The 13,994-nt window shown below is 47.7% G+C and overlaps 1 protein-coding gene across 2 annotated transcripts in view; it reads left to right on the top strand.

Moving 5' to 3' along the window:
* GALNT17 (polypeptide N-acetylgalactosaminyltransferase 17) overlaps window positions 1-13,994 on the top strand; it is a 436,592-nt gene that overhangs the window by 227,914 nt on the left and 194,684 nt on the right. For both annotated transcript variants that reach the window (XM_059896130.1, XM_059896131.1), the window contains exon 4: window positions 11,203-11,377. In XM_059896130.1, coding sequence (XP_059752113.1) covers window positions 11,203-11,377 — 175 coding nt within the window. The remainder of the gene's footprint in view (window positions 1-11,202; window positions 11,378-13,994) is intronic.

Raw genomic sequence — 13,994 nt, 5'->3', positions numbered from 1 at the left:
AGGCAAACCCGGATCTCAAGGCACAGATGCTTGGGGCACAGAGAGGGAGGCATGCAATGGGATTTGACATGTAAGAATTGATGGGTGGATTGGAGTTTCAGAGAGAGAGTGTCCCAGTCAGAGATGGGGGATCTTGCTGGGCCACAGGATTGAGCAGGGACAGCTTGACCACGTCCTTTCACAATGCTGAGCAGCCGCAGAGCTGGAGGGATAAAAAAAAAAGGCTCCTTGAACAGCCTAGCCCAGACTGGAGATCAGAGAAGCTGACAGATGAGACAGAGGGAGAGGTGGATCAAGAAAGCCCAGGGGTTGGTGGAAATATCGCCAGGAAGGCCAGACGTGGCCATTTTCACCTTTGTTCCCCAGAGAGTGGTGTTGGAGCTTTAATGTTATTTTCTTCGAAAAGTGAGGTGGATCCTTGAGTTGGCATTGCCAAGAGTACCTTTAGGCCACTTGAGCTGTGCGCTCTGGGCTGCTTGCCGGGCAGAGGCTCTGTGGCATCAGGCTGTGCTGTAGGGTCTGGGAGGGCCTGTGCCTGGCACCTGCACGCAGTTTGGAACAAATGTTTTCCTTTCCTCTTACCCTTAGGGCAGGATGGCTGCCTTCCGAACCCTGAGGGCCAGATCCTGCCTGGCCGCTGGCTTCCTTGTCTTACACATCAGATGTCTGGTCTCAAGGGGGCCTGCGAGTGAATGACCCCTGTAGGATGTCAAGAAACCCCGGATTGGGCAGCACAAATGCAGAGGGGCCCTGACACTCCCTTTCCCCTCCTGGGCACGACTCCATGGTGCTAACGGAGCATGCATCTCATTGAGTCTTGACCACGCCCTTTGACACTGGGAGATGGTCATTGATATCCATTTTAAAAAAGAAGTTCAAGTTCAGAGAGAGAAGTGCTTTAATCCACGACAGCACAGCCAGAATTTGCAGGAGCCGGGGCTCCAACTCAGCCATCCTCGTCCTGGAACCAGGACTCTGGGGCCTCCTCCCTGGGAACTGTCACCTCCCTCTGTGCTTTCCCGCTTCCTTCCGGTTTAAGACCCCCTCCCCCACAGCCCTCCTGTCCCCTTACCAGATTCATCTCATTGTTTCCCATGACGTGTCCACTCTCCCTTCAGTATACAGCGACACACGCGATAAAAAATGAGTCATAATTTTAACCTCTATCGAGTGCTTCTGTGTGCCTGGCACTGAGCTAAGCGCTTTGCATGCATCCTCTTATTTAATACCCCAAACAGCCCTCTCAGGTAGGGACCATTATTATCCCTATTAACTGTTTACCCTGACATCATGCAGCAGCTCACGCTGAATGCTCCTGACCAGGTGTGTCACTGCCTCTCGGGTGCCCCCAGGCTCAGTGTAGGAGCACAGTGATACACAAATGCACGTGGCCCCAAGGTACGCTCCCTCCCAGAGACCTTTCCGTTTTCATTCTTTTTCCACCTCAGGACATCCCTGCTCTGTGCACCCCGGGAGTACCTAATCAGTAGGACTTTTTCGAGTCTTCAGTCCGAATGAGTGCCCCGTGTGTGACCGTCAGGTGCGGTGATGGTTTGGGATCCGCAGAGCTGCTGTTCAACCAGCACGTCCCGGCGTGGCCCTCCAGCTCGCATCTGTTCTGACCGGTCATTGCCTGTCTTTGGCTGTTATATATCTTGATCGTCTCCCCCTGGGCTAGAAGAGACATGTTAGGTTCTGCAAACCTCTTGGACCCTAATAAAAGCTGCTATTTATAGAACATTTTCGTGCTACCTAACACCTTCACCTGCACCATTTTTTGGTGAGCGTGCATAAGCATTTTTCTCTTTGCACAGGACCCATACTGCCTTTGACCTTGGAGAATTCAGGGCTCTGAATACAGAGGTCCCCAAAATACTGGAGAAGGGGAAACTGACCAGATGCTGTACTCTACTTATTCCATTCCCGGCTGCCAACTGCACTTAAAGAAAACTCCAAGAAGTGACCAAGCGCCGCGCTGTGACCCTGTCCTCTCCAGGGTTTCCTGTTTCCTGTGTGCCGTTCTGCTCCCCCCTGAGCCCCCTTAATGACGGTGACTTTGGCTATTTCAAGGAAGAGCATTGCTAGCTTTAGAGCGTTCAGAATCAATATCGCAGCAAATAAGAAACATAATGAAAGAAGAACACACTCCAGGATGCAGACAAATTTTATCACTTAAATTCACATATTATTAGAATCAGCTGCAAGTACTGGACTTTCAACTGCCTTTTGATGGGGTGAGATAGGGGAATGCTCTTAATTTGGGGGAACAATCTGGAGGCACCCCTAGAGGCATTACGGTGTTTTCCTGTTGGTTTGGGCTCCTGGTATTTATTTTTTTTTAAAGGTGAAATTTAAATGGAAGAAGCGGTGGAGAGGAATTTCTTAACACAGGAGTTCAAAGCAGAGATGGCTTTCCTTTTCAAAGCCCCTCTCCTGAATGCACAACTCCGTGTGATATATTTAGTTTAACACCTTGGTATTTTGCACCTCACATCTTTTTTCTTGCTTCTTTTCGTCTTTTGCTTTCTTTTCTCCTTGCTTTGATCTCACTATGGAATCGCCTTTAAAATGCTTTCATACACAGCAAAAGCATCCCTTTTTAATCTCCCCCATTCTTCCCAAAATTTCTGGCTCTCACCTCACCTCTTTTTCACTCCTGTAGTCAGAAAATGCATTATTTAAGTCCACAAAGCTGAGCGATGCCCGGAGAATGAAACATACAGTATAGACGCCTTCTGGCTTATTTCGTCTTGGGTTTTTACACACTCGCCAGGTCCATGCAATGGAGCGGTGGGCGTGGCAGCGGAGGGGAGGTGCGTGGCTCTTATGTCACTGCTGTCCCTTCAGAGTTTAGTGGGGTTGTCTGGAGGAGTTTGAAGTTCAGCTGGCTCTCCTGGCTACCCCCTCCCTTGGAGCCTCTCCGTCAGCCAGGGGGGCTTCTTCTCTGGAGAGGGCCAACCACTGTCAGTGGATGGCTGGCTGGAAAGGTGTGCCCAGAGCAGAAGCATGGGGGCTTCAGAGGCACAGAGAGAGCCAGTTCCTGGGCAAGCCTGAGTCAGGCCTCGACTTCCCACGTTCGAGGCTCAGTTCCACACGAGCAGATGAATGACTTCAGTTTTCACGGCCTCGCATCCGCAGGAATCAGGCAGAATGACAAGGAGGGCAGGCACGCCGCTTATGAACTCTGTGACTTTCTGCCGAGTGCTTACCCTCTCTGGGCCTCAGTTTCTTTCTCCATAAAATGGGGATCATAATACCCCTTACCTCACAGAGTGCTGACGAGGGTAGAAAGAGTTGCCAGAGGTAAAGCAGTTACAACAAAATATCCTTAATTAGGATTCAGTAAATGTGAAAGCAAAACTCGAGGAATGTTACGAGTTTGCAAGAGAGATCATTCTCGAGTTAAATACGAGAGGGGAACTCATCTGAGTAGTATTTTGGAGCATTTCATGATGAGCTGACATTTTTAGTCAGCTTGGCTAGAAATTTGGGGATATCAGTATTTTATTATAGATACAGACAAACATAGTATTTGAAATGTTCGAAAAGGAGTGATTGTCAGCCAAAAAGCAATTTTGCATCCAAGAAGCCCGCCTCACAGGGTGTACTCACCTTGAAGCTAAGGAAGCTCATGATTGGGGCCCCTCACTTGTGTGGAGGCGGCAGGGGGTAGGGAGCCTATCAGTGGTTCACAGGCCCGTGGGTTTTTGTAAAATTTAACAAAGAGAGATTTTTTTTTGTCTTTTTCTTAAAAGGGATCCTTCAGATTATATAAACTTCAGGTCCTTCAAAGCCCAGATTCGTTTCTGGGACTTAACTAACTCCATCTGACAGATAGAAGCCCACGTATTGCATGAGGTGTCTCCCCCTTCCCTTTTTTAATTAAAAAAACATTAATTAAAAAAGTGCATTATTGATCTTTGGCCACTTTTACGCCTTTAGTTTTGGTTAGTTATTTCAGGCATGAAGGTATTCTCAGGCATACCTGAAAATCCAGGTGTTCTAAATCTATTTTTTGTTTTCTTTCGGTGGCATCATGGCTGATTCACATATTAAAAAAAAAAAAAAAATCTCAAATAAAAAGGCACTGCAGAAATGTAGGGCATCATGCCTAACGGCTGCACTGAATCTGTGTGAAGGACCGTGCTTTTTCCCTCTGCTGACTTAAAGCCCCCAAGTATGGTGAGCTGGAAGTTTCCATCAGGGATGGGGAGAAAGGCTGGTGTCAGGGGGACACTGGGGGTGTGAACACAGACCCAAGGGTTGGATCCTCCCCTCTGAGAGGCTAGAACCCCCTTTAATGAGTCTGGAGGGGCTTTGCGAATAAGCTTCCAGTCAACCAAATTACCAGAATGGGGATCAGAAAAGCTAATGGGCAGGAGAACAAGGAATCAGACCTTCAGTAAGGCCTAGGGATTTAAATTCACACTCAAAAAAAATACGTCACCCCCCGCCCCTTCAAAATCGACCAGGGCTTACAGATACAAAAGGCCACATCTTGTATGATTCTATTTTTATGAAATATCCAGAAGAGGCAAATTCTTAGAGATGGAAAGCAGATTAGTGGTCGCCAGGGGCTGCGGGGAGGGCAGGACATGGAGAGGGACTGCTTAATGGGTGTGAGGTTTCCTTTGGGGGTGATGAGAAGTTCTGAAACTAGATCGCAGTGAAGGTTGCACCACATTGTGAATGCACTTAATGCCATTGTACACTTTAAAATGGTCAAAAAGGTTAATAACTTTATGTGTATCTAACCACGGTAAAAACAATGAAAGAAAAATCAGGCGGTGCTTTTGAGAAGTTCTGGGTTTGTGGGAGAATCATCTGGAGTGCTGGTCAACCCCACCGAAGCCCACTGAATTAGAACTGCCTAGGGCAGCCCGGGAACCTGCATCACCTACCTGCCAGGTGATTCCTAGGTAGAGCGGAATCTCACATTCTGAGGAACACTGGCTTTGAGGCAGGCGGTTTTGTTGTTTTTTAATTGGAACATGCCATATGTGCTGTTTTCTCATCCCAGCTGTCACAACCCATGCATCCCCAGCGAGCAGCGTGCCCACACCTCAGCAGCTGCTGGCAGGGAGAAGTGTTGGTTCTAAGTGGCTGTGATGGTGATGGTGGCACGGATGGCAGCAGAAGCAGTGTTGGTAGAATTGTACCACTTGTCATTGTAATAGACTGTGGGAGTGAGAGCAGAAGCCAGGAACATCAGGGGTCCTTGTCAAGGGACTAATGGTGAGGTTGCTCTCTTGGGGGTGGTGTGTGGGGGGGTAGCCATCAGGATCCCAGTTTTGGAAATGGCAAGACAAACCCTCATCTTGTAGACTGAGGTCATCTCCAAGGGGTTCCATCTTTCAGACAAGGCGGAACAAGAAGGCCCAGGCAGTGGGAAAAGCAGAGACAGGCGGTGGCCAACACTGGGATTCTGGAACGTCTGCTCAGTTCGGATGAGACCTATTCTGTGCACAGGGGTTAATTCATCACAGGTGGGGCTGGATAGGGGGTCAGCTCTAAGTCAGAGCTACTCCAAGGGCATTCACCAGAACATCAGCGGCAGCCTCATGGAGCTTGTTAGAAATGCAAGTTCTTGGGCCACACCCCAGACCTACTGGTGATTTTCACGCAGGTTAAAGTTTGAGAAACACCATCTAAACTTAGACTGATTATCTTGAGTCTCCATACCTTGGGGAGAATTACAACGTTCAGTAAGTCTCATCAGCAAGACTTGATAACTTGAGGGTTAAGAGGTACAGATGGGGCCCAACCCCAGACGGTGTGGCCACTTCCAAGCCCACATCTGTGTGGTACCCAGGTTCATGCACTACTTTTGGGAGCAGGTGGAGATGTCTTCTATGTTCACACTTTTTTCTGAGCAGGGTTTAGAGACAAGAGACTAGACTGATGTTTTATTCTCTAATATCACTGAAATTGTGGGATCTGTATATAATTCTGTAATAACGCTTTTTGCTTTAGTTCTCACTGTTTGTAACTTTCTTGTTGTCAATGTCTACTCCTTAAGCCTGGGTGACAGACGGTCCTTTTATTGGTAAGGAGCAGATATATCTCCCTTCTGGTCCCTTCCGATCACGGGCAGTGGTTGCCTTTCCCCTCTTGACCCTCAAGTGCTACTTACCAAAACCTTAAGAAACACAAGCATTCCCAAATGGCTCTAGACCAATTTAGTATTGGATTTGATAACATTGGTAGGTAAACATTTATTTTTGCAGAAGTGAATTTTTATTTTCTTCTCTGAGTCTGCCGGTGAGAAAAGTCCTATGTAAAATGTTTTTCTTACTGTCGTTATAATGTCCAGGAATGGTTTCATCTGTTAAGGATGATAAAGGATCTTAGGTGATGGGTGTGACATTTCTTACCGCTGTCAGGTTGAGGATTTGTTTCCTTCCATGGTGAGCCTGGGGGCCTTGTTTTTATTCAGTTAACTTGTGGGCTTTTCTCACTTTAAAGCAACTTTGAAATCTCAACACCCCAATGCCCTCAGGCTGTCACAACTCTGTTCCACCAGGACCAGCCTTTCTGGAAATCTCTCCTGAGCTGTCCTACTCATCCACTTCTCCCTCAGCTAACCCTGTCCCCGAAGGGCCCAGCTGCATCCAGAAGGGAATTCTTTTTTCTCACTGTTCCCATCAGGAAGCTACTGTTTGTCTAGATCAGTGGCCTGTTCTCAGCTCTCATTTTCTCTAACTCATTTGACTTCCTTGACATTGGATGTTGAATAACTCTTTGAGAACAGGGATTGTGTCATTTTCAACCATGTAGGTGCTCTATAAATATTTATGAAATGAATGCGCAGATTCTTCTTTTGGAAACTCTACGCTTGATATGATTCTGCCCCTGTGATGCTGTTTCTAGCCTGTCTTGTCCTCTAGCTGTGCTTCCTGCCTCTTGAATGCACACGTTTCCCAAAGTGGGGTTCTAAGACTTCTTCTGGAACTCTCACTCCCTCCTGTGCCATCGTCTCTCCCCACCATGTCCCTGACACTCTGTGCCTTGTCTTCTCACTCTGGACCGTTATCCTGGTTCAGCAGTCAGCCCCCGAAGGTCTGCTAGCCACTCAACCTGTCCCCAGGTGAACCCATCAACTTCTGCTTCTCTTCTTTTCCTCTTTTCTGATTAATGGCATTTTCCCAGTCTCCCAGACACTAGTGACTCTGTCACCTCAGCAGATCCAGTTCCACACCTGTGTTTTGCTGTGTGCTTGTGTATTCTGGAATAGTGAGAGCACACGTCCAAACCTGCTGATTAACTCAGATACGACCTTCTCCTTGGACACCCCCAGCCAAAATCATTTCTCCCTTTGTGACCCTTCCCCCCACCCTCCATCACACTTTCCCTCTACGACCATTTTTCTTTGGCCCTTAGCTCCTCAATATTGGAATTTTTTGAACATGTCTCATCTCCTTGCCCAGATTGTAAGCATCTCAAGGGAGTGCTTGTGTCCAAATTGATTTTAAATCCAGGCGGGGGCACAACTCAATACCTTATTGGGTCCAGAATCACATACAGGGACTGGGAAATGAAGCCTTCTCAGTGTCTCTTGTTCTTGAGCCCTGCTAGTCGGATGCTGGCATCTCCCTTCGTGTTCCCATGAAAGACCCCAGGGCGTCACTTCAATTGTGTCTGGAACAATGTGTCACTGAATCTTGAAAGATCGAGGCTGGTGACTACTGCTATAAAATGATAGTGCCTGGAGTTTAAAATGATATTGACTAGCTAGAAGGATGTGCTGCTGTTCATGGGGTATTATAAAATGGATCAATGTGAATAATATTAATAGACCAATTAGTATTAGAAATAAGATTTTGAATGCATGTCAAGGGCTTTATATGTAAATCTTATTTATTCTTAGCAACCATAGGCTAGTACCAAATGATGAGGCATTATCCTTTTATCCCTTTAGACTTTTCAAAACACTTTAATATTCATATCCCACTAGCCTGGAGATGTTGAAGGGCAGTCAGTGGTAGCAAACCTCACTCTTTTTTGCCAAACTTGTAAATGCCTGTTTATCTCTCTCCTCTGAAGTCTCAGTCACAACCGCTGAACAAATGTGGAAAGCACTTGATACTTAGACATGGTGACCAGCTTGGCTGGGAGCTGACATCCAGTTACAGGGCAGAGCCACCTCAGGGTCCCAGGTCGCCTGGCAGCTGAAGGTCAACCATGCCTGCAGGTCCCTGTCGTGGCGCCTGGCACTCAGCGCCCAGAATGTTCTCCCTGAACTTACAGAGATTCTTGAGATTCCTGCCATCCCAGGCCAACCCTACAGGGTGAGAAGGATTCCCACCGTATTATTCTGTGGGTCCATTGCCCAGTCCATTGTCTTCCATGGTGTGTCCCTCATCCCCTGCCCACCCACCCAGCACTCGAGGGGAGTAAATGAAAAACCAAGCAAGCATGGCCCGCCCAACCTTCTTGCTAGCATTCTTGTGCCAAGAAATTTAATGAACAGATGGGAAAATGCAGCCAACATTCAGTCAGGAGATGGTCTCTAAAAGCTGAAAATTCTTTGGGCCACCCCAGTCCCATGTACCTGGCTGAGTGAAGAATTCGATGGTCCCCACAGCCTGGCTTCTTCACCAGGCCCCTCACCGGCTCTGGGATGATGGCAAAGATGATAGCAAACCCAGCAAAAAGACGAACGATAGATAACTTACTGAGGGTGTAATGCTACCTGCCAAGCATTCAAACTCAGTGGTTCTCAAAGTGTGGTTCCCCATACCAGAGCATGGGTGCCCCAGCCTAGACCTTCTGAAAATGAACCTGTGGGCAAGGGGCCCAGCAATCCATTTCAACCCCTCCAGTTGATGCTGTTGGTGGCCTCCAGTTTGAGAACCAGAGTTCTGGTTTACAGGCCTATGTTTCCATCTTGGACATGGCTTCCTCAGGCTCCCTGGGCTGCTTTGACATAGTGCCCTAAACCTATATTGAGGGAAAGAGGGAAAATAATTACTTAATATCAGCTACTCCGTGTTGAGCATTTACACTGTGCCAGGGATAATTCTGAGCATTCTTGAATTTATTAACATCTGTAATCCTCACCGCAACCCTGTGGTGTCCATACTAGTGCTGTCGGCCCTCAGAATCCCTGGATGTGAAACCAGCCGGTACAGATGACCAACTGTAAGGGACTTGAGCATCTGTGGATTTGGTATCCCTGGGGGTCCTGGAACCTGCACATCCTGAGGGATGGCTGTATTATCATCCCTCTTCGGTAGATGAGGGAACTGAGGCACACATTGACTGGCTAAATTGCCCAGGGTCACTCAGGTAGTAAAAGGTAGCACAGAGTTCTGAACCCAAGGCAGTCTGAGTCCAGTCTGAACACCCAACCACCTTGTACCTCCTTAGAGTTTCTGCCCCTTCTCCACCCAGGTTCTTTTTTTTTTTCTGCTTTCCAAACTATATTCCTCCCTGTATTCGTTTGCTAGGGCTGCTATAGCAAAGTACCACAGACTGGGTGACTTAAACAACAAAATTTATTTTCTCACTTTTCTGGAGGCTGGAAGTCCAAGATCAAGGTGCTGGCAGGGTTGGTTTTTCCTGAGGCCTCTGTCCTTGGTTTGCAGTCGGCCGCCATCTCCCTGTGTCCTTGTATGGTCCTTCCTCTGTGAGCGTGCTCCTGGGGGCTGTGTGTGTGTTCACATCTCTTCTTCTTAGGGACACTGCTCAGGTTGGATTAAGACCTACCCTGAGGACCTCATTTTAACTTAATCGCCTCTTTAAAGGCCCTATCTCCAAATATGGTCACATTCTGAGTTACTGGGTATTAGGGCTTTAACAGATGAATTTGCGGGGGGGGGTGGGTTACACAATTCAGCCCATAACACTCCTGTTCCCCCACCATCCATGCCTTTGGCTAACGGGAACTATGTCATGTCTCTGTACCCTTGGGGACTCTTTCACTCCTATCCATCTAAACCCCTCATCTTCTGTACTTGTTCCTGGGTCACATGGCTGCATTGTTCCCAGGGACAACAGCCATGACCTAGAGAGGGCAGCCTCTACGTGTGCTGCAAATCTATGGCTTTAATTTGCCAAACATTGCTGTGTATGACTAGGAAGTGAGGGGTCTGCACAATGTCTGTAAATGCAGCCTCGTGGGTTTTTCTAGAGCAAGGTCAGAGGTGACGATGTCTCCAAAAGTATTGTCTGTGGACCACTCACATCTGAGTCAGCTGGGCTGCTTCTGGACCCCTGAGGCTCTCCAAGGACGCATCCTTGGAGTGTGCATATCTCAGAATCCCCTCTCTGTCAACCCTTCCCTGTCCATCCTTTGACACCTGCTGATTTCCCCCCATTTTTACTGAGATATAATTGACATACAGCACTGCCTAAGTTTAGGGGGTACAGCATAATGATTGACTGACATATACTGTGAAGTGATTACCACAATCAGTTTAATTAATATCCTCATCTCATATAGATATAAAAAAACAAAAATTTAAAAAAATGTTTTTTTCCTTGTGATGAGACAGTGATTCTCAAGTACACAAAGGTATCCCTTTACGTCTGTGGAATTAGACACATGTGGCCCATGTTTCAGCTCTTCTGTTCCTAGCTTGTGACCTTGGGACAGGTTAGTCTCCCTAAGACTGTTCTTAATTTGCAATGTGGAATTCATCTAGTTAATTAATGGGATTAATCTAGCAACCACCTAGGGTGGCTGTAAGGATTAAATTAGATCATATAGATCACGCACTTTGTACCACCTGCTGGTGGCAGGAGGGAGTGTTCAAGCCCTGATGGCCTTCCTTTCACCATCACGGTAGCGTTTCTACTGCTGAGCAAAGATTTCTTTCACATCCTGTGACCAAAGCACAAACCCTGTTAATGTTGCATCTAGGGTGTGACTCTGGGTCTGGACCTCTCAGAACACATTCTGTGAGAACCAGCGTATGTGCAGATGGAAAAACCCATATAAAGTTGATAAACAAGACCCAGGGGACAGTGGGGGCACAGGAATGCTGGCCAAGGAAGGAGGGAGGGTCAGAAAGAAACCCCAAAGGACATCAGTCAGAGATGTCTCCTGAATCACTGGGACCGAGTTGACTTTTCTACTAAAATGACTAACACGCAAAATTTTCTGCAGTCTCTGAACTAAGTGAAGATCTGTCGGCCTCACAGTGGGTTGGATGCACATTTGACATGTTTACGGACCTTCCTGTGTTTTGTCGTTTGTAGAGGAGCTGAAGGCCCCTTTGGAGGATTATGTCCACAAACGCTACCCTGGGCTGGTGAAGGTGGTGAGAAATCGAAAAAGAGAGGGCCTGATCCGAGCTCGCATCGAGGGTTGGAAGGTGGCCACCGGCCAGGTCACCGGCTTCTTTGATGCCCACGTGGAGTTCACCGCTGGCTGGTAGGTCACAAGCTGAACCCTAGAAGCACTTGGGACTTGCAGCATGGTCAGGAGGGCTGGAGTCTGGGAGGTGGGGCACTTTGGCCGTTTCCTCTGGGGCCCTGGCAAGAATGAAGAAGGGGTGTGGTTGGGAAGAAGGTGAGACCATAGTTTGGAATAAAACTGGGAAGCGGGAGAAATATGTCTGCTGTCTACTCTGTCGTCATCATCCATCATCATCACCGTCGTCAAAATTCCCGGTGAAAATGATGTATTAGTTGGACAGAACTCAAGATGATCCCTGCTAAGGAGACAAGACAGTCCTATTCCTATTGTTCTCTTTCGCTGCTTTGCTCGTTTCCATTTCTGGGGAGGATGGTTGACTGTTACTATGGCAAAAAGAGATTCAGTTATAATTTTACCTACTCAGGCAAAGCTTCCCAGAATTTATGGGATCGTGACTTCCCTGGCAGTCCAGTGGTTAAGACTCAGTGCTTCCAATGCAAGGGGTGAGGGCATGATCCCTGGTTGGGGAACTAAGATCCCGCATGCCGTGTGGCCAGAAAAAAAAAAAAGAAAAAAAATTTATGGGATCATCTTTAACATCATTTGGAGGAAGGGAGGGGTTTCTCTCTGCCAATGTGGCCCCTCATGTTTTTCCAGGTGAAAAGAACAATATGAGAGAAATCAATGAGCACACAGGGAGTAGATTTTGGATGTAAGAGAATGAAGCGTCAAAAATGCCCAAATCAGTCAATGAGCATGTTAAAATTAGGTTAGAGCTTTACAGTTATATGATTATTTCTAACTAACCAATGATAAATCAAGTCAGAGGTTAAACCTCTATGCCAGGATTGCTTAATTAGTAAGAAGCAGAGTCTTTAATTTCATTAATAATGTTTATTTACACTCAATGATACCATCTTAAATAAGTTCACGGTACCATATTTGAAGAGCCAATATCCCATCACTAATTACGCCTTAAAATGTCTATTCTGCATTTGAAACAAACTTTAGAATCCTTTTAATGGCTAGGGAAAAGGATGGTTATGCACATGACCACACAGAGGTTTGGAACGTGGGGTCACCGTTAACACTGGTCCATTCACTTGCACACAGGCATCTGTTGCCATCTCAGACGCCAGTTTTCTTCCTTGCTTTATCTGCCACCATCAGACCCTGATACACACAGCTGTAGGAGTGCAGCCCTGACCTCCCCTGAGCCTCACCACTGTGTACCTCTCATAATCATTCTCAAAGTGTGGTCCCCAGACCAGCAGCGGCAGCATCACCTGGGAACTTGTTAGAGATGCACATTCTTGGGCTCCACCCAGACCTATGACATCAGAAGCTCTGGGGATGGGGCCCAGTAAGCTGCTTTAACCAGCCCCCCCCCAACCAGGAGACTCTGCTGCTCACTCAAGTTTGGGAACCCTTGAGCTAGAAGCCTTCTGAACAGATGCCCTTGAATGTTCCGTTGGAGCCTCAGCCTTGCCCTGTCTCACCTTTTCCTCCATATCATTCCCTCCTCATTTCTTTCCTGTCAAAACGGGTGGTACCACCCATGTCCCCGTCACTTGATTCTTCTCTCCCCATCGTGTTACTCACCCAAACCACCTCCAGCTTTAGCTGGTTTTTCCTCTGTTTCTCATGTCTACCTTTTCCTCTCCGTTTTGACCTCCACGTTCCCGGCTCAGACCTTCATTATCTTTCACTTAAACTAACTGACAAATATTTGCTGGATGATGACCACGTCCCAAAGACCGCTCTAGGCTGTGATTTGGGCGACTGCCCGATCGGATTTGCCCAGTGCTGAGGGGTTTCCCAAAATGCAAGACTTTCAGTAGTAAAATCAGAACGGTCTTGGGCAAAGAGGACAGTTGGTCACTCAGCTGGGGTTCAGAATCTGGTGAGATTTGGTATCCGCCCTCCAGGAGCCTATAGTCTTAATTTTGACTGATGTCTGTGATCCACTCTTAGCCCTTCAGACTCATTTTCCAGACTTCCAACAGAGGGGTGTATGTCCTCATGGCAGATAGACAGTGTGTCTCAACTCTCACTAGGTCACACTGCAGTAACCATCTCCGTCCCGTCCACGTGGCGGATCCGCTGCGGGTTGTCTGTCTGTGGCTCTGCGCCATACGACCTCTGCGTCCCAAGACCCAAGGAGCACCCCTGCCTAGGATGTACCATTTTTGTAGCTCAGGGAAAAGGATAACAGTTTCTGCTCAGATGTGACATGGTCACACCTTCTGTTGGCCAAAGTAGGTCACATGTCCAAGCTAAACATTCATTGGGGTTGAGGGAGGGAGAGCGTGTCCCCCTGCAGGGAAACACCGCAGGCCTCGGGGTCATCGGCGGGATGTCCCGAGGGAGGGGAGCAAATCACTGGGAACAGTTGTACGCTCTGTCACAGACTGGGAGAGCAAACTCCTCAGCTTCAGAAGCATGATTTGAACCAAGGTCTTCTGCCCGACACTCAGGAACTTTCCCCACACAGTGACGGCCGAGCTGAATGCTTCTACGTGCAGGGCACCAGACCAGCCTAGGGAAAGGGTGGCCCATCCAAGAAGGCTGTGGAGCTTAGGGGCTGGGCCTGAAGCCAGACCATCCGGGTTAGAAACCTGGTTCTACCTCC

Source organism: Balaenoptera ricei, chromosome 15 (genome assembly GCF_028023285.1).
Source record: "Balaenoptera ricei isolate mBalRic1 chromosome 15, mBalRic1.hap2, whole genome shotgun sequence".
NCBI classification, from domain to species: Eukaryota; Metazoa; Chordata; class Mammalia; order Artiodactyla; family Balaenopteridae; genus Balaenoptera; species Balaenoptera ricei.
Note: the sequence above shows the minus strand (reverse complement) of the source record. Positions and strands in the feature narration are given on the sequence as shown.